The sequence below is a fragment of the Chanos chanos genome, chromosome 1 (genome assembly GCF_902362185.1).
Source record: "Chanos chanos chromosome 1, fChaCha1.1, whole genome shotgun sequence".
Taxonomy (NCBI): Eukaryota; Metazoa; Chordata; class Actinopteri; order Gonorynchiformes; family Chanidae; genus Chanos; species Chanos chanos.
Window position 1 is genome coordinate 19997346 of NC_044495.1, and position 22921 is coordinate 20020266.

Sequence of the window (22921 nt, forward strand, 5' to 3'; positions counted from 1 at the left end):
CACACAAGGAAGACTTGGCAATGAGTCGTACAGTAACCTATAGGTGTCGGAGACCTTTACATTTTCAGGGAAGTGATGTTTGTCTTTTAAATGATTAATTATTTCGCCTGAGAATTACACATCAACACATGATTGAGAAACACGCGAACTTCTGGACTGTCGGTTTGCGCCAGGGGGAGTCATTGAAAGAGCCGGGGAATAGTTTTTACTCGACATCAACTGTATTAGTTTAGGAACAGTTAGCTTGTTGTACACTGCAGTTTAAAATATCTCTGTGCAGTTATCTTGAAAAACATCTGTAGTTGTTTGTCGGTTTTCTCTCCTTTAATTTGATGGCAAAGTTTGAAAATTTGAGCTGTCTTTTCAAATGACGTGGACGAGCACCATGAGTAGTGGTTACAGTAGTTTAGAAGAAGACTCCGAGGAATATTTTTTTACGGCTCGAACTTCGTTTTTCAAGAAGCCCCTGGGAAAACCCACTGATGGAAAGGTAACGAAACTTTTAAAACTGGTTATAAAAAGCCACAGTCTACATAATACATGTGTAAAATCAAACACGTGTTCTTTGTCACCTGTAGCTCTGAAAATGCCATATTTAGCCATCCAGTTAGCAATCTTAATCCAAGAAAGCTTGTCAGTTGAGAGCTAGTCATCTAATTTAATAGCTACAATAAGCCTGAATTGTCCGTTGGTTCTTCCACTACAAGAAATGGATCTTGGTACCATTATATTTTTGTAATTTACATACGTCCCCTCTAGTTAGCTAATTGTAATTGCTGTGTCAGAAGCAACTCTAATACAATTTACAGCTTAAAATCGCATTTGTGGCTTTATCAGAAACTTAAGTTGTTGTGTAGCAGTTGCTTGCATTGGAATCTCAGAAGGTCATCATGTCCAACTATATATGATGACCAATTTATTTCTTAATCAGAATTTTTTTAAACTACTTTGAAATGTGAGGTCTGTCCACCTCCTTGACCTGCTTGTAAATTTGTCATGTTGACAGATGTTAAATGTTATTCGTCACAAGAATGTGAATTATGGAGTAGCGCTTCCCAGACTTTAAGATAAAATACAGGTGCCACAACATTTCTGACCTGAACCCTAGTTAATGGCGTAGTTCATTTCCTCAGATCTCTGTATTGCCTGATTGAAGGGAAGCATAGACTATTTATTTGGTTCATACCCATAATATGTTTTCTGTTAGCTGTGAAATTCTAGTAAAGTAGGTCAATTTCGACTCATCAGTGCTGATTTTTTTTTTTTAAAATCTGCCTACTTGGGGTGGTTGTTGTCCAGTCGTGTTTTTTTTTTTTTTTTTTTTTTTTACACAACTGTCAAATACAGTTGTCTGACCTCAACACTCTCCTATCAGATGCAACTGTGATGCATTCATTAAATCGCTTTATGCGTGTCTGTGTCGCTTATGAAGTCTGTACAGTCACTCACCCGTGTCAGAATCCTCAACATTGCCCTCGTGAACAGTGCATGGGTGAGGAGAGCTATGGCGATATTGTGTCCCGAAAGACATTCACGGAGTCTCCCCCACACTGCTGTCAATTACTCAATTGTTAAAGAAATGTCAGAGTGGAGAGAAGTTTCCTATGATGGGGACTCCCTGTAAAAAAATAGGGTCTTTTTGTAACGCAGTTTCACTGTAAAGTTTCGTGTATTTTTTTCCCTTATCTAAATTACAAGATTGAAACCTTAGCTGTTTGTTTTCTTGGTGTGTTATCTTTTGGAGAGGGTCAGGTCTGTGGAAGCCATTTCTCAAAACTAAATGAGTCAGTTCCTTTGGTAGCTCCACCAGCTGGATTGCCACATCTTATTTCCTGTTTCTGCACACTAACCCGAGGCAACAGGCAGAATAACAATTTTGTCTTTGGAAAATTTCAAGAAGACGGGTTAATATTTTAACTGAATAGTCTTTGAGAGAGTCTCTATACATTGAGAGCTTCTGAGGAGTGCAGAAAGGCTTAATGTAGTCTATGAAGCTTTTGTTCCTTCAAAGCCTTTGTTGACCATGTTGTTAACTGTGTTTATCTGTCAGGTGGAGCTGATATGCTCTGTGCTTTTTCCATGCACTTACTCAGTGTTGTGTGGAGGCTCGGTTTTTGAAAAATGGAGTGTACGTAGGTGATAAGCTGGCGGAACTGCTGCAATATAGGCCTAGCACTTAGTGAGTTAGGACCCATGTTCTGAACAGCCCACTGTGGAATGGTCACTAGAATTGTTGTGAAAAGCTGTCCCTTTTTAACATCATGATATACTGTGTTTTGAATTGGTTGAGCTATAGAGAATTTAAAAAAAAAGAAAGAGTTCTCAAACATTAAGGCTCAGTTTTGTGCTAAAACTCTCCAAAGTCAACAGCTGCAGCCGTTTTTCATTATGAAACTGTGAGAATGGATGAAGCTGAATCAGCTTGTACAGTGTTCCTGTGCTCAGACTAAATACTTTATCTCCAGCCGTCCGAAAGAGAGGGCGAGAGTGAGAGAGAGAGTGAGAGATTGTCAGTTGTACTTTAAAGTCTGCGGTCCAGCAAGTGTGTTTCCTCATCTGTCGGAGAGTATAAACTGGTGTTAGAAAGTGTGAGAAAGCCTAGAAAGGCAGGGTAAAAAAAAAAGAAAGAAGTTTTTATCTGTGTACTTCAGGCTGTTTTCATTTCTCAAGCACTGATTAATAGGAAGACAAATAATAAAAAAAAAAGATGGCTCTTTCTCAAAATGACATGGTAAGTAGTCTACCATGCTGCTGTGAGGAGGTCACTAATTGGTGGGCTTGATTTTGATTGGTCCTTGTGCTGCACACACCTCCTTACCCACGAAGATGGATTCAGATTGTCAAAGGCTTCTCTCCTACATGACCTCATCATGTTTGTGTAGTAAGCCTAGAACACTCATGTTCAGGGATTTGCATTGTTCGGTTGGTTGAAGAATGACATCACTGTTTAACATTCAAAAGGACACAGTCTACCAACAGTAGTGCCTTAAGACACCTCGTCATCACACGCCTACACTGTTAGGTAGAGATGCTGTGCTCATCTCCACCCATTGGATGGTGTGTCACAAATAATCCTGTTGGCTCTGATTTGGAAAGGGTGTCTGGACAGTGTGTTCTCACTGTCATTACGCTTAAGGGACACCTGTACAGCTGCAGGTGAATCGAGGTGCATGCACATCCCTATGGAGACACTTGAACACCGAGCAGGTGGAAAATGAAGCAGTGACTGTCTTTTCCTGCAAAGGACACATGCATTAATCTTCTCTCTTCTCTCGCCACGGTCAGGCCATGGCGGGAGTTTGTGTTAGCACAGGGAAATTCCAAATTCTATGAAAAAAGGGTAAAAAACAAAATGTCTCTCTTCAAACTCACGTAGGTTCCTTTAGCAAACAGCCTGTAATTTGCAAGTTTTAAAATGAACCGTGTAGGTCAGTATTCTGAGGGAACATTTCTGTTTATGTCTTATTCCTTAAGTGGAATTTAAATCCTAGTGCATAAACCAAAGCCCAGTCTTGTCTGCAGAATATGGCTATGCAGAAACAGTATGCACTAGCTTAATTTGACACTGTTCGAAAAAGGGTGGTTAATATAACCTCCAAACCTCTAGTAACATAAACCCATTCAGACATCAGCGTAATCTGAATTAAAATTAGGGAGCCTCCAGAAACTCTCTAGCAATGACATATCTGCACAGGCCTCACTTAACATAGAAAAGAATGGAAAACTCAGAAAATGGAAAAGGCAGACTGAAACACAGTTGGTTTTTTGGGGGGTTTTTTTTGGTTTTGGTTTTGAGACCAGAGTAGATGTTTACACCACACTTGCCTTATCTACTTGCGGACGATAGTTATTACAGCGTGAGAGAGAACTAAGGTCATTTCAGAGATGGAGGTTATGGCCGGTTGGTAAGGCTGTGGAGATTGGGAGATGGAAAAAATCAAGAAGAGCAGAGCTCCAGTAAGAGTGCTCAGTTTTTATTTAAAAAAAAAAAAAATGATATGTCTAATGAAAGTCAAATAGTGCAGGCTGGAGTTTGTGTGAAGTTGAAGTGTTGGATGAAGTTGTTTGAGGTTGCATAGTGCCAGCGAAATGTTGATCTATACAAAAGCATCACTGAGGAGCCATGTAAAGGTTTACCTTTGAGAGCTGGAGAAAAAGAGAGGGTGGCAGAAAGCTCTGCTGTCATATGATGGAGACTGTTTAAGTGAGGTTTCTGAAGCTCTCATATGTTTATGTTCATAGCAATGGGTGTATCATCTGGGACGAGTTTTTAACATTAAATATGCTCATAATTTGTACCACGTAAAGATTCTTCCCTTTATAATGTTGTATATTCTGAAGTGGTTCAGTTGGCCTGAAAAAAACAAAACAAAAACTGAGTGATTTAACACATGCTTTGTTTGGGCAAGACTGTTGCTGTAACATGTTCCAAGGTTTTCAGAGACAATGCAAGTTGTACATTCCAAACCACTGATGAAAGGATAACACAATATAAAAGGTGTGTTTTATAAGTGGAATAAGCTCGTCTGTGTTCTTGCATTGCACCTGTTTGATAGCCACCGTGTTCACAGTGCATGGCCGTTGTAGACAACAGGTTTATGAAGCAGGCCTATACGAGCAGTGGTTATGTAACACAGGGCTTTGAAAAGATTATTTAAGGAAAATACAGTTGTTTTCTTTTTTATTTATTCCAAAGAAAATTAGATTGTATTGCTCCTGATGTTGGCATCTGCATGTATTTTCAGCTGGACGCCTGTGCCTGGTCAAGGGAAAGCAGCAAGATAATATGATTAGTCTGCAAAGAGACGATGTGCGTCACGGAGTAGATGAGGTGTTTGTTGTTCCTCCAGGTGTGTGTGTATGTGTGTGTGTGGGTTCAGTCACATCAGCTAAAGCTGCCTGTTGACAGTAAGATCAAAGGGATTATCCAACATGTGACATATATGTCCATATTGGGTACGGCTTAATATTACAAAACCGAAACAGATGGTCTTTTTTTTGCTGCTTCCCTAGACAGGTATTATGCTCTTTTAAAACTCAAAGCACCAGGGAACGACACTAAAAAGGTCAATTGTGTAACGAAAAAACCCTAATTAGACATGTCTGTTATCTGCGGGCGTATGCCACGGGCTCCTCCCTGCAAAGTGACTGACGACATTTGCGTTTCAGCAGCACATCAAAACAGAGTACAAGACCCAACCCACAACACCATGCAACTTACCTGTGCGGCCTCCCTTACCTTTTTTTTTATTATTATTATTTCTGTGCTGAAGGTTAAATGTCGGACACCCAGAGATGTTAATGACAGTTGTTCCCAGTCAGAGTAAAGTTCAGCTAAAGTTACCCTCACTAGGGTAATGGATCCAAGGCTGCCACATGGAGCATCTGGATGCAGTTGGAGAAGAACTGTAATTACCCCCACTGAGCCCAACCCACGGGTCCTGCACGCAGGCCTCAGCACAGCCCTTTGAAGTCACAGAGGGGAAAGGGATGGCAGCTCAAGTGAGACCAGATGAAATGTTGTCTGTTTCACCGAGGCATATCACGGTCTTGCGGCTAGCTGTTGACCACACAGATTGTCTGTGTACATGGACTAACTGTACGGCAGCAGGTTAGAGTTCAAGGTAGAACTGTTAAAAAAAAATGCACAAGATAAAAAATCAAGCTCCCAGCTACAGGTGGTACTCTTACATATGTTCACTTTTGTTGAGGTAGCACAGCTTTGGCCTTAAAGTGTCCTTTAAGCTCTCAGTTATGGGTGCACAACAGGCTTTGTGCTAACACATGTTTTAACATCATGTGAAATGATGTCTGTGTAATTGTGGTACATGTGACATGCCTTTGCTGGGTTCAGAGCGAACCATTCCTGTGGGATAGGCTGACATATTTACTGCAGGCCTGATCGGTTCTCTCGTGTCTGTAAAGACTGTGCTCCATTGAGGGACAGTATTTTCAATGGGGCCTTATCACATCCTGGTTTTCAATAGATCAACCCACGCTCTCGCTCTTGGTTTTCCAGGCCTGCAGTTTAATGAGGGACCTTTGTTCAGAGACTCTAATCTGACCGAACATTTGCTACTGCTGATGTGATCTGTCTCTGTCTCCATTGTAGAACTGGGTCCTTTATGACACAAGTCCTGAATATCCCACCTTTAAATGAATGTTCTGCCCTGCCCTGCCCTCTAAGAGAAGAATTAAAATACAGGCACAGAGTTAAACCAGCAGAACTGAGCATATGAATTAAATATTTAGCTTTTGGCAACGGAAACCAAAAACTGGCTGACACTGACGAAGTCTGACGTTTGTTAAACTGTTCCGCATTTTTACTAATAGTGCTACAGTAACCACAGCAACAAGAAGTGAAGAGTTCATATTTACAGGGAATAGACGCTATGACAGTTTGAGAAGTATGGCCTTAGAACTGGATGGGGCCAGTAGAAGAGGGAACATGTGAGGTTACATTACAGAACGTTGCCTATGTGTCTTATCAGATTTCAGCTTTTCTCATTGAACCTGTTCCTTTGAAATCAGCCCTCAGACTGTTGTCTCCCAATGACTTCATCACTACTGACTGTCAGAGTAGATATGAGCAGATCAAATTCCCAAGTCAACAAAAGTCTCATTCATATTTTCTTTATTCTCTCTTACAGAGACACATCATATACTATGATTAAAAACTCAAAGATGTCCACTGTATACTTTAAGCGAGTCCACCAACATTTGTTGAATTTGGGAAGCTTGCGTTGTACTGCCTGTTCTTACTCCGTTACATTCACAGATAGCAGGGTCTGCTCAGGGTTAATGATTGCCAGCAGTAATCATGCCGACAGAGCTGCTGTGTTAATGATAAATGGTGAATGATTCTCTTGTTTGTTCACGAGCTGTACATTAGATTGCTCAGACTCGCTGCTTGGCTGTGGTTTCTGTTTTGCTGAGGCCTTTCAGTGATTTTGGTATACACTGACTCTTCTTTATGAAGGCGGTTAATGATTCCCAGAATACACACAACTTAGTTACATGGTTCATCCATCAAAGAGAACAAACCCAGGTTATTTAAATTAGGATAGTGTTATTGTATTTTCCACTGCATGTTTCTCAATTTTTGCTGCCTCAGCAAGTGAACAGATTTAATTTGGGCTGTCACTACAGTGTCATGGATGGTCCTTCATCTAAACTAAATCATTTGGGACGTTACGTGACTAAGTTGGTTTCTTTAGGCAGTCAGTTGTGCTCCCATTGGATCTAGCCTGATAGTGCTACCAGTAACTGTTACACTAGATGGTGAGTCAGTAAGCTTCAGTTCCTCCTACACTGAATCAGCTCAGGATCATTTTCAGTTCTGCCTTCTGCGTGTGAGAGTTTTACTGGGTTAGCGAGGTTGACGTCCTCTCTCTGTGTGGTAATCCCCCCACAACAGAATGAGTGTTGAACTACTGCAGTGTAATTTCAGCTCTGTACTTTCAACTCTACAACGCTGCCATGTCATTGCCCTGCTGTTATCTTCTCTGTCACCTGATGTTCTTAAAACTGATGTTATCTGTACTGTAGCACCAAGCCTATTTCCCTCCCTCTGTTTGTAATCACAGAATCTTCTAGTGTTTTTGTACGCTTCATCAGAACTTCCCCAGGAATCTCTGACATGCTCGTCTGACCACTTTGAAATGTAGATCTACCTTTTTTCATTTGAACTGAATTGTTGTTCAAACTAAACCGTTGCTGTAGCAACAACTTCACGTCAAAAAAAGAATCACCGGAGAGACGTTTGAAGGATCCAGGTTTCCACAGAGACGGCTCATAAAAAATCATCTTTAGGAAGTCTGCATTGTTGTTGGCCCATTCTCCAACGACCGTTTTGAAGTGCTGGAGAGGGCTCTGAAGACTTGAATTGTTCATTTTTTCCACAAACCTTCTTACCTCACACCCAGATCGGTGTCTGGGATTCTTAACCCCTACCAGACTCTCCTGGCTGCAGGATTGTGTGGCTTAGTGCTCTGTCCTCTCCCTCCAATGTGTTTTTTTTTTTCTGTGTAACATGAATGATGGATGTTATGGGTGTGGAAGGTCACTGTCTAGAGGGTTTCTCCACACCCATAATAATATACCTTAGAGATATAATGCCAGTTACAGTGTGAGGTACAGTGGAGAAACATCATAAGAGAAGTCATAAGAGATAGTCTGCCCAGAGGCTACGGAGCCTTTTCTCCTGCCTCAGAATGTTAGATATGTTTGCTCCTCATCTTAGTGCTTATTTAGGCTTTGTTTTGGAGGCTCTCCCAAAAATGTTCATTTTTTTGGCCTTTAACCTCTCACTGAAAATGTCAAGCTGACATAAAACGTCAAGTTTGCATAATTGCATCTCATGTTGCATTTGATACATAAAATAGCCCTTTGTTTTTCACGCACATTTGTACACTGTTTCTTTCTGAGTAGTCGTTTTGGTCAGTACTTTGCATTAGTAGTTTTTGGTGCAGTGCATGTATCAGGATGCATTGACCTGTGTGACAGAGAGACTGAAGCTGACTGCAATACTGATATGAGGAACTAAAAACTAAAAAGGAACTTAAATTGAATGTGCCTGAACCTAAGGTCAAACTTTGAATTTGTCAGATGGGCTTTTGATAACAGAGCCCTGTGTTTCCTCGCAGCCTGCAACTCTAAGAATCTCTAGTTCAAATGATGTAACTCCTCAAACATAGACACTCTCTGACCTTATTTGCTCAAAATTCTGTGGCAAGAGTTTCTTATTTCGAGAACATTCTACATTGCTGAGGTATTAGTGCATAAAATATGTGCGCCATTCATTCGTCTGCTCAGGACAGCAGTGAAAACCACAGAGGTAGAGAGTTTACTAGTCCCTGATCAATCCTGGAGAAGGCTTGTTGGCTCTGACATCCACACAGATCCCATCTCTCCCATCTGTCTGGGACTGCCCAGCAGTCAGTACTATTCCTCTACACACGAAAGGGGGAGGTTTGACAAGATCCATGTGTAACGTGTGTGTGTCTATATTTATATGTTTGTGCACAGGCTAACATTTCAGGTTAGTAAGTCTGCTATGAAACATTCTGCTCTGGTTTCTGTTCCCTTTTGCTTCATGGGTTATTTTTCCTCCCAGTTCTTCAGGGAAAAATCTCATTGCCTCAGAAGAACTCTTATCCGCATCATTCCAACTCCTGTAAGTCAAGTGTGTCTGGACGGACACAGTGAAGTGACTCTTCTCTGATCCAGTCTGCTAAGAGATTTTGAGAGGGAGTTTCAGTAAACTGAGACTGCATGGTGAATGAACTATGCTCTTTGTGTTGCTAGACTGAGAGCACAGTTGATTTCTTGATAAACTCAATTACTTGAGGAATGTGTTAGAAAAAATAGGTGCGGTTCCTGTGGACTTCCCTCGCTTCCTCAAAAGGAAGACGGATGGGGGGGGGGGGTGTTGGGATTCAGTCCACATCAGCTTGGCATATAGCCTACCTTCTTGTCCTCTGTGAGGCCTGCATGTTTGTTCCCCATACTTTGTCCCGTGCTGTCAAAACCTCTTAAAAAAATAAAATGTAGGTTATCTCTTAACTGGTTTGTGTTATTCTGAATTTTGGGGTTTTTTGCTTTGTCTACCCTGATGACATCAGGATGTTTATCACTCGGAGTCAGGCTTCTGAGATGTGTATCAAATGGGTGAGCCTTGGGAAACCAGTCTAACCACATATTACAAGTCCCATTTCAGTGATGTCCAGTTAAATATGGAGCTGCAGGACCCCCCCCCTCCGGTCCCCCGTCCCCTCAACAGACACACCTTTATCAGTTTCTACAACATCAAGGGCACTGTATCATACAGACAGCTGTTAACTTTCCCAGGCCAGTTTGACAGAAGCATAGTCCGACTTAAACGTTTTGATCCTGTTTACAGCAATTAGCCTTGTGACATCTGAGGACAGACAGATGGACCACGAGGACAACTTAAGTCTTTTCTGGGGGGGTTCCCTGTCCTTCCTTTTCTCCTGCAGTTTGTGTTGTCTCTGTAGGAGGAATAGAACTCCATAGTCCCCTGCTGGGTGGGTGCGGGCAATTCTTTATTTGGTGCATTACCTCATCAGCTTCTGTTTATTTTGCCTTTATCACGCTCAGCCTTCCAGTGGGAGTCATATTAACCCTCCCCTTCCCTCCTGTCCTGCTTGTTTTGTTCTCAGATAAACTGATCTCACTTCAGTAGCAGTGGTCATAGATCTAAGCTTTTGACTGCTACTAAACACTGAGGTTGATCTCCGATCAGTTGCTAACTGTTTACTGTGTTTACACTCATTCACATTAGCAGCACTACACTACACTGAAACATGAGTTCTAGGGAGACTCTCCACTCCGCATTGCTTTTAGTCTCTTTAGCTTGGAGCAGTATCTTTGCTCAGAAAATTTGTATATGCAGTCTGACTGATATCTGTTCAAGTCATTTGAAGTCATTGTATAAAGTCTTTAAAACGTAGTCTATTTGAGTCGTCTAAAATGAATTAGCTAAGACATCTAGGTGCCTGGGTTTGGCTTTACAGTTCTTATGTGGTCACCAGATGCAGCTTTACACAACAACCTTTTACAGTATAGTCTAACTCATAAACAGCCTATACGTCATGAAGCCATCAGACCCTGTAGCCCTGTTGACTTTCCCTGTGGCACAGATGAGATACCAGAGAACAACATGAGGCAGTGGTGTGACCTTGAGCCCCCTTCATTGTTCCAGTTTTGAGACCACTCACTCACACATTCCCTCCCAGACTGAATCAAGAGTCCCGACTCACCCTGACTCTTAGTCTCTCAACATGCCTTTGTTTGGGCTGGTAAATAGTGAATGAGGATTTAATGGGTTCTTGGCTTGTAACTGTTGGCGCTTAACAGTGACTATTTGGCACAGTTAATTGGCCCAGTGGTTTCTTGTGGTGTGTCTGTTCTTAATGAGATGTTGTGGGTTTGGAATTTATTTTTTTGATCTTGCTTTGCATTGTTTGTGTGAGGCAGGCTTTTGGGTTGCTGGTATAATCAGGTAAAGCTGGTTAGAGAGACTTTGCATTGGGGTGATGTGTTCTACTGACCTGTTCACTGTGACACCTGGCAGACCAGCTCCAGGTTCACTGAGGACAAGCTAACTATAGATTTAGTCAGTTCATATTCTCCAATTGAGTAATTTAAGGGGATTTTGCTCCAAATTGGTTTGTTTGTTTGTTTGTTTGTTTGTTTGTTTGAAAATCATTTTAAATTCATGACTCTTTAAGTGTGCTCTAGGCTGGCCTGTTAGTCTGTAGTTTTGCTGTATGCCCATGGCATTTTCGGAGTTAGAAGCGAGAACCCTCACTCTTAAGTTATAGCCCATGCAGCTATGCTAACAGCATGAATGACTGATCCCACAGCACTGTCCTACAGCACAAGAATAGCACCGCTCTTATGCTGATCCACTGTTGAGTCACACACTAACACATAACTTTAAATCCACAGAGGTTAGGCAAAGGAAATCCCATCCTCTTAGATACATTAGACTGTAGCCCAACCCCCAACGGAGGGAAGAGAGAAAGAGAAAGTAGCCTAAACTGGAATGTGATTGCTATACTTCTCTCTAGCCTTGAACCAAAATGTAGCCCTTCTTAAAAGGTAAAGAGAGGATGGCAAATCTCTGATAACTGGCCCTGAAGTCCAGAGCCACTGTGCTTTACATGCCACAAGCTGGAATAGCTTGTTGTTATTGCCTTGTTGATCATTGTTATGGGTAGATGAGAAATCTGGATAATCACAGATTTAGTGTTTCCCTCATGAAGGTCTGAAGCAATATCGAGGTGGTGCTTATCTCATAAGTAGATTAGGCTGTAACCTATTTTGCCTTTTTAAAACGAATCACCTGCCGCATTTGCCAAAACAAGGTCTGGCTTCTGTGTCAGTCTTGGCTTTTGAGAAGGGGAATAACAGTGCTTTGAATCAGGTCTCCGTCCATGGGTTGTTATTGTGTTGCTTGGACTCTGAACTTTTACAACAGTCTGTGTCAGTCAGCATGTTGGCACCTTGACCGGGACTGGAGCGTCTCCTTATAAGGTCCTGTGAGCCTGCTTGGTTCAGCAGCACCACAGCCTTTAAGAGTTTTACGTTTGTTTTTGACTTGGAACACTTGTGAAGTCCAAAGCCTCTCTCCACTGCCATGCTATGACCATGTAAGAGCAGAGAGCTCAGAGACTCTCAGCCACAGTCAGCACAGAGGAGAGAGAGGCAGGGGCTTTTCTGGAATTTATTCTGCTCATTCCATTAATGAGTACAAGGCGCTTTTCATTTCCTGTTAACTGGGGAAACTGTTGTCTTTTACACCACTATTGAGTAACTGTTTGTTGTCCATGTTAGTGTAATATTTGAAATGGAGATGAACCCAATAGCGCAGAACATGCATGGTTTTCCTGGCAGTGTACTACAGATACTTGATGCATGGCCAATGGGCATTCTTCAGAGTTTGACTGGAGAGCTGCATCCACTCTCATCCCTGTTAATTATTACCATCATTAACCTGTGTGGTGTTTGTCATGCACAAAACTCTGGATTTTGTCTTCTGTTGTGTAAAATCTGAGAGATTATACACCCTTCTGGGCTGTTGGAATTGAATGACCAAAATACTTGTTCCATTGCCTCATTTCCCAAGGGGAGTGACTGGTTTTGGGTTTGTCCTCCATCATTATCTTTTGTTCCTTCACTTTAAGACGTGGTGATGAGCTGTCGAGCATGCCAGCGATGACTATGTGAATAGTGTTAGTGTATTTTTTTAGTGGAAAAGCCCTACCTAGACACACGATGCATGTCAGTGTGTGTGTGTGGTAGTGTTTAGGAACTGCTTCCCCTAAGGGGACACGCACGCTGTCATGCGTGTGACCGTCCCCATAATCTTCTCTTCATTGTCTCGTGACACACACTGTCAGTCCTTCTGGCTGTTTACAGAAATACTTTCCTGGAAGTGAACCACTGACAGTTAGTTTACTAGCCTCTAACCCTGTTCTTTCTTTTTCTCTTTCTTTGTTTTTGTTCTTCAGGATGTCGAGAAGGAGAAGGAACAGCGGACTCAGCTCAGTCGAGAAGAGCTCAGACAAAAGGTTGACCTGTACAATGCCGCTACACGAGACCATCTCAAAATGACACTGGTGAGACCTGCTTCCCCCCGGCAGCGCCCAGAAAACACGGCTCAGAGTTCTCCAGATGTCCACTTCACAAATCACAGAACCATGACCCGTACTCAAGGGCCCGTGTAAAGTCAAACAGTAACAGTCTGAGTTAACAAATAACAAGTTAAGCCCATTGACCAAAGTAAGAAAACATACTTAACTAAAGTCGAGCCATCTCGTGGAAAGTTTAGCTTACTATGCTTTACATTGAGTACATATGTGTGTGCATACGTACTTGTGTATGCGTGAAAACTAGATAAATAGTTCTTTCTGCACAGCAGTTGAATCCTGAAGGGTCTGCTAATAGCATATCATCACTCCTATCAGAGACGTACAGCTTGTATTGTTCACTGCCCGTTTCCATCTCATTTCTCCTCTTTGTTTAGTGATGGTAACAGCACGCTGCCAAGCCAAGCTCTTTTGTTTACATATTCCATTTTACCCTGTGAATATCTGGCTGGATCCCAGCTCTGTTTAACAGCAGTATCAATGTGTTTCCATGACACACGTCCATCCCCTGTCTAAACTCAAACTTAATGCATTGCCAAGCCAAAGACAAGTAGGGCTATTTCCCTTTTACTAAAAACAGTAGCGAGAACAGTGTTGCAGTTGTCCAGTTTTGTAGTTTTTCTGGTTGCACATTCTCTCTTGTATGTGCATCTGGTCATGTATGATAAAAATCGGTTATTTGAAGCCTGTGGGGGCTTTGGTGTGTCTGCTCTGTCTTATTGCCTCTGCGCTGAATGCCTGTTTCTATCTCCACATCTCCTCATGCCATGTGTGTCTTTGTCCTGTCTTTCCTGCATGCCACACAGACTGTTCTTATTCTGGACTTCTCACAGCATACACTAGTCATAACTTTTCTTTTGCTTGCTAGTGGTAGGACAGACTGTATGGTTTATTTCCAAATCTTCCGTAGAAGAATCACCACAGGTGTGTGGGAGTGAAATTTGAGTGTATTTAAGCCCAGGTGTGTTTGTGTGTGTCTCACTGTCTGAGATGTGGTTCAGTATGCTTGAGGCCAGACTCATGCATAATTTTCAGGTGGATATTACTGTGAGGTTAGCATTGAGTTTCAGCTCTGCTTTCTGCCCCTATAGTACTTAACTGAGTTTGACATTTTGACTAAGGAGCTTAAAACCAAGTCCTTTTCAAGGGTCCCCTGACTATAGTCATCCCTGTCCAACAGCCTGGCTCATGACAGATTCTGATTCTGTTACTACAAGAGATTCCAGGGGGGTATTCCAGACAGCGGGTTAAGTGAAACTCAGAGTAAGTAGTTAACTCAGAGTAAGTAGTGAATCTCCTAATAGAAGAGCCTTATGGCTTCATTCTCCTAGCAAAACAAAGCCATAAGGCTATAAGGAGGTTTACTACTTACTCTGAGTTAACTAACTCTGAGTTGTCATCAAACCTGCTTTCTGGAATACCTCCCAGGTCTTGGCCTCATACCCGTGTCTAATTGGCAAGTGCGCACACCTGGTTCCCATGTTAAAATCAGTCCTTGAAATTGCAAGGGAGGGATAATTAAAAGGATGAGCACAGTGCATATGAAAAGGTCCTGTGTTTTTTTGTCATTGATAGATTAATGTCAGGTCTAATGCCTTTGTTTTTGTCCCTCCAGAACCCCAATGGGTTGTACACTGGTTTCATAAAGGTGCAGATGGAGCTGAGGAGGCCCATTACCGTGCGCGGAGCCAATCACAGTGGGACCTCAGTGGGCCAGGAGGCCTTCTATCTCCCCCGGGGCTCAGTCAACACCCTACACATCAGCAGCAACAACACAGTCAGGCAGGTGATTGAAGCCCTGCTGCAGAAATTCACCGTGGCCGACAACCCTGCCAAGTTCGCCCTTTACAAACGCTTCCGAAGAGAAGACCAGGGTGAGTGTGTGTGTGTGTGTGTGTGTGTGTGTGTGTGTGTGTGTGTGTGTGTGTGTGTGTGTGTGTGTGTGTGTGTGTATGTCTGGATATGAATTTGGTAGTGTATGGTTATGTGTTTCTGAGTGTGAGCATAGTTATATGAATCATGGGGGCTTATGGAACTGTTTTGCATGTGAAGTTTTGAAGGCATGTGTGTTAGAGGTGATCACGGGGACATCTAAACCCAAAAACGTTAGAGCCAGTACCTGACTGGATTTAGGTGTAAATTTAATCCTCTCTGAGTTGGACTGGTCCAGGTCAGATGCGGCTTCAGTTTTCAGTTTGTGGCTTTCAGTGGCAGGTACGCACAAAATGAGACTTGATTTGGTTAAACTTGAGATAGCAGATCCTGACACATTTAAATAGAGTTAGAGAGCACTCACTAACCTGCTGTCTCTGACTCTTATATACCTTTTATTCCCATGCACTCTCTCACTCCTGCTGCCTCAGGCCATGAATGTGAGAGTGTCTCACCCACTGGAGAATCAGCGTACTTAAGGACTGACATTTAACGTCCAACCAGGCACTGAAACAAGTATCCTCTACTGTGAAGGAGAGCTGGACTTTTTTTTTTATTTCCATTGGCTTCATGTTATGCCTGTGGGAAAGGAAAAGTGTGTGTGCATGTGTGTATTTCTGACATACATCTAGTCTACAGAAACATTAGAGATCCCTGAGAAAGTGTAGCACATGTGTTTGTAGAGTGTTTTCGCCCATTGACGCTGTGCTTTCCTGCAGCCTTTTGCTGTTGAGCTGTGTCATTACTTTGAGCATAGTATGCATTCAGAGCTCTCGTGCCAGGACAGTACACACACTCACACAAACACCAGCTGCTGCCCTCTATGCCAGTGTGTTGAAAGCTGGCTTGCCAGCTGCTAACAGAAGGCCTCTTGCCCTACATCTTTGGTCCAAACACAGTTCCCTCATGCCTACAATCAGCCACAGTCAGCATCACTGGGCATGACTGTGTACTGTGCAGCAACAGTAGTCAGTACAGAACCCCTGTGTTTATTCCAACCAGTCCCTGTGGTATCAGTGTTAACTCAATTCCTCTTGTCTCGGAGCAAAGCTAATTGGTTGGTTCAGTCTGATGCTGCACTACATTGGAACAAATGCCTCAGTTATACACACTGTCATGTCTTGGAGAAATTTATTCAAGCCAACTACAAAACTTAACTAACAACATCACAGCATGACCCTAGGAGAGAAGGCCCCCAGGTGTTGTGCTGCTCTTTTAGAACAATGACCTGAGATATGTGGCCTGCTCATGGCGTAGATACCTTTTCTGTTTAGCTCCGCTCTGAGTGTGTTCAGAGCCGACAGGAGCACATTCCTATAAGTTGAAGAGTTTTGTGGGGGGAGCCATCACAGGATTCTCTTCCCCCACACACCCACACACAAACAGGGGACTGGGTTGAATAAGGGGCTGTGTGAATGCTTTGACGTCACAGGCACAGTGGGATGCCAGACTGCACATATGGCCCAGTGATTAAAGGAGCTATGTTTATAATCTCTGCTTGGCTCAAATGTGTCCAGACTGAGTTGATGGAGACCACCGAGGATGAGTATAGAGCCATGTCTTTCCTCTCTCATCTTATTCATGGTCCTCTTAAACTGGTCACAGAGAAATGACTAGCTAATTGCCAGTATCTCTGGAAGTTCAGATGAATATCAACTCCTACACCTTGGAGTAGAGTGATAATTATATGACAAAATCACAATTGTGAAATTGTAGGAGTCTTCATAAGTTGTTTTTTGATGGAAAAATGCTTATAAAGCAGAATGACTCACATGGCTTCACAACTGTGAGAACTCTCCCCAGGCTAAGCAGACGAATGCAGTAAACGATCTACAGTCTGGAATTGCACTTGATGTTGTAAACGTGTGCTCTACTGCTTTGGTAAACAAGACTGGGCTGCTCTTTTAGGCTCCCAATTAAACAATGAGTCTAGACTACAGGAGCAGATTGGTAGTCAAATTAGATGTTTAAGTACTGAGAAACTTGGTCACATTAAAACCCATTATGAAGAATTGCGAGATGTAAAGTGACTGAGTTTTACTTGCTTTACATTTTATAACATTCTCTGAAAAGCTTTAAACAGACATGAGCTAGTGCACAGAATGGCAGGACTTTACGTTGTTACAGTTCTCATAAAAATGTCAGGCAAATAGTGGGGGAAATTGTAGGGAAATATGTGCCATCTCTGTATCTGTCTGGGAAAGGTGCTGACTGACTAACCCCACTGCACACTGACAGACTGGATCTGTCTGAGAAAGGTGCTGACTGACTAACCCCACTGCACACTGACAGACTGGATCTGTCTTGGAAAGGTGCTGACTGACTAACCCCACTGCACACTGACAGACTGGATCTGTCTGGGAAAGGTGCTGACTGACTAACCCCACTGCACACTGACAGACTGAATCTGTCTGGGAAAGGTGCTGACTGACTAACCCCACTGCACACTGACAGACTGGATCTGTCTGAGAAAGGTGCTGACTGACTAACCCCACTGCACACTGACAGACTGGATCTGTCTGGGAAAGGTGCTGACTGACTAACCCCACTGCACACTGACAGACTGCGCACCCCAGCGCTCCACAATAATCCAGCACAAGAAATCCCAGATATTTCCAGGGTTGGGTTAAGTTATTGGGCACTGGTCTAAAGCTTGAGTGGACTAAAGCCGAGAGGATGTTATGGAGACGCAGAACAGAATAGAATGTTCAGATCTGTTGATATTATCTGGGACTTCAGCTCCAGGACTACCTCTTTTATAACTTCACAAAGTTCACTTCCTCAGTTAGTATGGTCTCAGGCCTGAGTACGCATGCTCACTGTGCGTTTGACATTTACTCTTCTCCAGAATCTAAATACAGCTGACATCTTCCAGTTAATTGGGGGTTTTTTTAATCAGAAGCGGAGTGTAACGGGAGACTAAGGATCTCCAGCGAAGTCTTTTATGGAGCCGGTGCCTCACTGGCAGGCAGTGAAGACGTGTGAACTTGTAACAGGCCTGTTATGTAATCCATGTCTGTGTCATGAAACTAATGATTCAGTGAGTAACCAGAGTGAATGACAGAGGTGTGACTGTGTGAGACTGGAAGTCGTCTGTAGGTGAGCCCTGTCATTGTTCACCCCAACATGCTGCATTAGCAAACACTGTCTCATTTTACACTGGTTTTAAGGGGTGTGGTGGGGTCCGTGGATTTAACAATGTTTTTACACCATACCACAGTGTCATAGAGCTGTTGACTGACTTTATAGGCCTAACATGTTTTGTACCCTCTGTAGGTTTGATTCAGTCTGGCAATGTTGGAATGATAAATTAACACATTTTACCCCTTTTTTAATGACTTTTGTTGCTGTAGTATTAATCAGACTAATGTATTCATAGTCACTCTTGCTGTTTGTTTGTGTGTTTTTACTCCTGTAGTGTACGTATGTAAGCTAGCTGAAGGAGAGCATCCTCTGTATCTGCGGCTGACCGCTGGTCCAAATCCAGACTCACTCAGCTTTGTCCTGAGGGAACAGCAGACTGGGGAGGTCATGGTGGGTCTCCCTGTATTTGTTTTTCAACATACACAGAGAGCAGCATGGTAAAATATACTAGTATACGTGGTATACCACTTAAAGCTGATGTGCCAGTGCCTCTGATTTCCATCATGTGTTTCTCATGTGTCTCTTTCCTCCTCAGTGGGATGCGTTCTCCATTCCAGAGCTGTACAACTTCCTGCGAATCCTGGATAGAGAGGAGGAGGAGCAGATGCGTATTCTGACCAGTCGCTACAAAAACTACAGGGAGAAACTGGAGGAGGCACTGAGGACCGCGAGCAAGCCAGGCTAATGGAGATACGGCCGAGAGAGAGAGAGAGAGAGAGAGAGAGAGAGAGAGAGAGAGAGAACTGAGAGAGGGAGGAGGCCATAAAGGACTGAGCCCATGAAGGGACAACCAGAAACTGTGGAGCAGTGTGACCATGTTTCTTTGAGAAACTCCTTTGTGCAGTACACAGAATGAACACTAGTAGGACGTGTCACTGTGGAGTTTGTGTGGGTGCCCTCTCGTTAACACCCAAAGAACCCGGGAGACACAGCTGGATTCCCTGAATACACTGCTAGTGCCATATTCACACACACACTCTCCTCCACTCTCTCCTTTCTGGATGGTTATTTTAATATCTCTCTGGCTGTCTTTTTTTTCCCTGTTCTGTTCAGTTACCTCTTGAACTGAGATTTAGATATATCTAACTTTTATTTAATGGGTGGATGCTATGTTTGTAAATATTTCTGTTAAATGTTTTAATTTATGTGGGTGAAGCTTTATTCTCGTTATACTTACTTTAAAAAGTCTTATTTTAATGCAAAGTGGCATAGCAACAGTCTTGTTACTTTGAGATCAGAGCATCCTATGGCATTGATCCTTTATCAGGTGTGTGTGTTTTTATTTGTCTGAGAGGGCCCGATTGCATAGACAGAACAAGCACAGAAGACCTAAATGACCATTGGTATGTGGAGTCATGGGCCTACACTGATTCTATGTGACTAAATGACAAATGGAATGACTAGAGACAGGTGGATCATTTCTGACAGGAAGGCAGATATGACTAAGAAGATGTTTAAGGGCAGAAGAATAAAAAAGAAAAGACAGGAAATGTAGAGGATATGTAGAGAACAGGATCCGGAGCGCATAACCAAGGCAGCCTTTGTTTGCCTTGCTTACAGGCCACGTATGCTGTTTGTTAGATGGTTTCTAGAGCACGTTGGATAGTTGAAAGAGAGGAGATCAGAGGAACGCTGCAGTACAAGTGTACCAGTGTAGGAATAAATTTGCGGAATTATGAAATTGACCTTTGACCTCTGAACTCGTATACAGAAGTGCTGAGCAGGGGCAGTGTCAAAAGGGCAGGTTGCCATGGGAATGAAAAGAACTCCTGAAAGTTGATGAAGAGGTCCAGAGGAAGTTGTAAAGTAAGTTGGGGGCAGTCATTCACTGGTCTGGGACAGAAATGGAGCTAGAGGGACACACGCTAATGTATCTGCAAGGCTTTAGTGTAACAAGAGTGATGGAGTCCCTCCAAAGCCTCACATGTTCACTGCTGCCTCATGTCAAAGATAAGGGTGAGAAACAAAGAGCTGTGCCGTTTCTGTTTGGTAACAGTTGTACACAGGCGTGTCGCTCCTTATCTGTGCTGCGCGGAAAGGGCATTAAAAACGGGCTCGAAAAGGCCTGAATGACTGGCGGTGCAATATCTCCCAAAGGGAGCTGTTAGGGTATGAATAGCATGAAGACAACATGGTGCAAAACTCCTGCAGTCTTTTGTAGATTAAGAACAGACTCTGTAAGGTTGAGGATGGGCAGATGTATGTGTGAGAGAGCGTTAGATCAGTTAAGATCAGTTCACTCTCAACTTTGAACTCGCTAACCTCTTGGAGCTGTACTTCATTTTCTGTATGCAGTGTACATGGGCTCATTAATCTGTGATGCATGGCCAACCTTCTGAAACACAGGGAGAGGAGATTAGTCTGATGTCATCAACATATTGACTAGTGTTGACGAATGAGACCATGGATGAGGGTGGGTTTTTCACCTGTTGTGTGACAGAAAATAAAGATGTAGAGCACTTTCAACATAGAAGATGACTGTTTGTCTCACACCCTCAAGGTAAAAATAGCCTACTCACTGAGTGCTGTAGTGTTGTGAAGCAATCTATGCAGAACCTAGTCAATGGCACTTTAGATTGGACAATCTTTCAGTGGGCTGTGCTACATGGTCAATATTCGGGCATAACCCACACGTAAATGCTTGTGCGTCGGAAGAATTATCATATGTCACTGTTATCGTACATATTTTCTGCTAGTACTGCATGATGATTTTTTTTTTCTGATGGGTACGGCATTGTAATCTTTAAAACGTTTGTCCACGTTTGGCCTAATTGCATGGTGAAATGGCGACATCTATGGGTTAACTGCTGTTATTGCAATAATAGTTATAAGAGTAGTCTATGATCTGTGTCGGAGTTTACTTAAATTTGTTTGAAACACAGGATATTTACCTGTCTTTTCAGGTGATTTATTTGTGCTATATATAACCAAAGATATAAATAAAAAGACACATGGGTGTAGTTTAATTTAAATAGACAGAGATTTGCCTGGTGCAGTTTACATTTCACTAAATTGAAGGTAATCGTTAGGTGTGTCAAAGAGTTTACCCGTAGCAACGTAATGTTCCCTTAAACACTGGCTTTAATATGATTTAGAATCAAATATCTACGTATCGTTGCAGGGGTAATTTTATTTTTCACCGCCAAGCCATTGTTTTAAAGATATTGTGTGGTTTCTAAAGACAGCTAAAAACCGTTTAGTCTGCAGGGCAATCTGAGGCCTGAAGACGATCAATGATCTAGAAAAGCTCTTTTTTTGGGCACTTTAAGTTTTAATTCAGGGATTTGGCTTTTTTTTCTTTTTGACTCCTTTTCATCAAATGCCTGTTATTTTTCCAACGTTATAACGCAGTTGTTTTCAAAGAAAATTTTGAAATGTTTAATGGAAGTTTTTTCTTTCTGTTTTAAAACTTGATATATTGAGTCTCTGTATTTGTCATTTAGAGTAAGACTGTGAACGTTTCCTGAAATTGCAACTCGTTTTAGCCCGTTGTTTTTAATTAAAGGTTATTAGACAGGAGTTTATTACTTAAATAACTACGTTGTAGCCTGCTTCTTCCATTATGTTTAATGCATAGCCCACTCTTAGTGGCTGTTAGGAAAACGGGCCAGTGTTGTTTAAAAATATTGTATAGTATAGCAATTATAATATAACGCTGTACCATTCTAAATAGTTGATTGCCAAAAATATCTGAAGGGCTTCATGACATGATTATTGCTTATAAGACAACATCTCTGAAGAATTTTCATAACGGAGCTTGAGATAAAACAGAAAAATCGTTTAGTGACAGAAATGTCACAGGTTTCGGTTAACGGTAAATTAGACGGTACTGCTAAGTAAAAAAAAAAGTTTAATATCTGAGGGCTGAAATGCAAAGACAGGGAATGAAATAAAGAGGTGGAATACTATATTATCAATGTTGTATTAGAAATATTGATGCACGTTTATTTTTGTAGGTAACCATTTACTTCAAAATTGTTACCAAATGTGGCCTTTATTGTGAAAGACAAAAAGTATTGTTAAAGACAAAAAGACAAATAAAGTTGCATTTTTTCCTTAAAAATGACTTGTTTATTGTCCACATTTTTGTTCAGTACGGTAACAAAATAATTTCATGACAGTTCATGTTTATACACAGATCATATTGACTATATGCAAGCATGCACCACGATACACACAACCTAGTATGTAGATAAATGCAGGCACTAAACAGTATGTACAACGACCACATTTATGTATAACTCAAACATTGTCACACTGGTATTGTTGGTTAATCTCATAAATTGAAAAACTACGCGGAAGCGAAGCGTACCTCTGTGTCCGTGTCCTCTGATTGACCCCATCTTAAATGTCCTCCAGCAATGAAATCACAGCCAACTCCTGTCTCAACTCCCACACCCCTATAGCTCAACGATTAGGACGGAGTTCAACTCGTCTCCGCACACCGTCACACTGGATATGCTGAAGACGTTTATTTTGACATAGGAGTCTGAATTTCGCCGGAGGAATCATGTAAGTTTCACGGATTTGTTCAGCTATGACTTGCTATGTCTGAGTAGCCACAACAAACAGACGGATTCCAAATTAGTATCGCTTGATAGTCGTTTAAGACTTGTTTGCATAACAAGAGAGACCCTTCGAAGCAGAACGAGCTTGTTTTAAACCTCGTG

General features: G+C 42.2%; 1 protein-coding gene across 2 annotated transcripts; it reads left to right on the forward strand.

Moving 5' to 3' along the window:
• On the forward strand, positions 1–22314 carry rassf3 (Ras association domain family member 3). Of its 2 annotated transcripts, XM_030766900.1 has the most exons (6): positions 1–490; positions 2540–2542; positions 13038–13145; positions 14791–15049; positions 18526–18635; positions 18787–22314. In XM_030766900.1, the coding sequence occupies exons 1-6, from the start codon at positions 368–370 to the stop codon at positions 18934–18936; spliced, it is 753 nt and encodes a 250-aa protein (XP_030622760.1). In that variant the 5' UTR covers positions 1–367; the 3' UTR covers positions 18937–22314. The 2 variants fall into 2 exon arrangements, with proteins under 2 accessions (XP_030622760.1, XP_030622752.1); XM_030766892.1 differs by lacking the exon at positions 2540–2542 and having other exon boundaries at positions 18526–18641.
• The last annotated feature ends 607 nt before the right edge of the window (positions 22315–22921 follow it).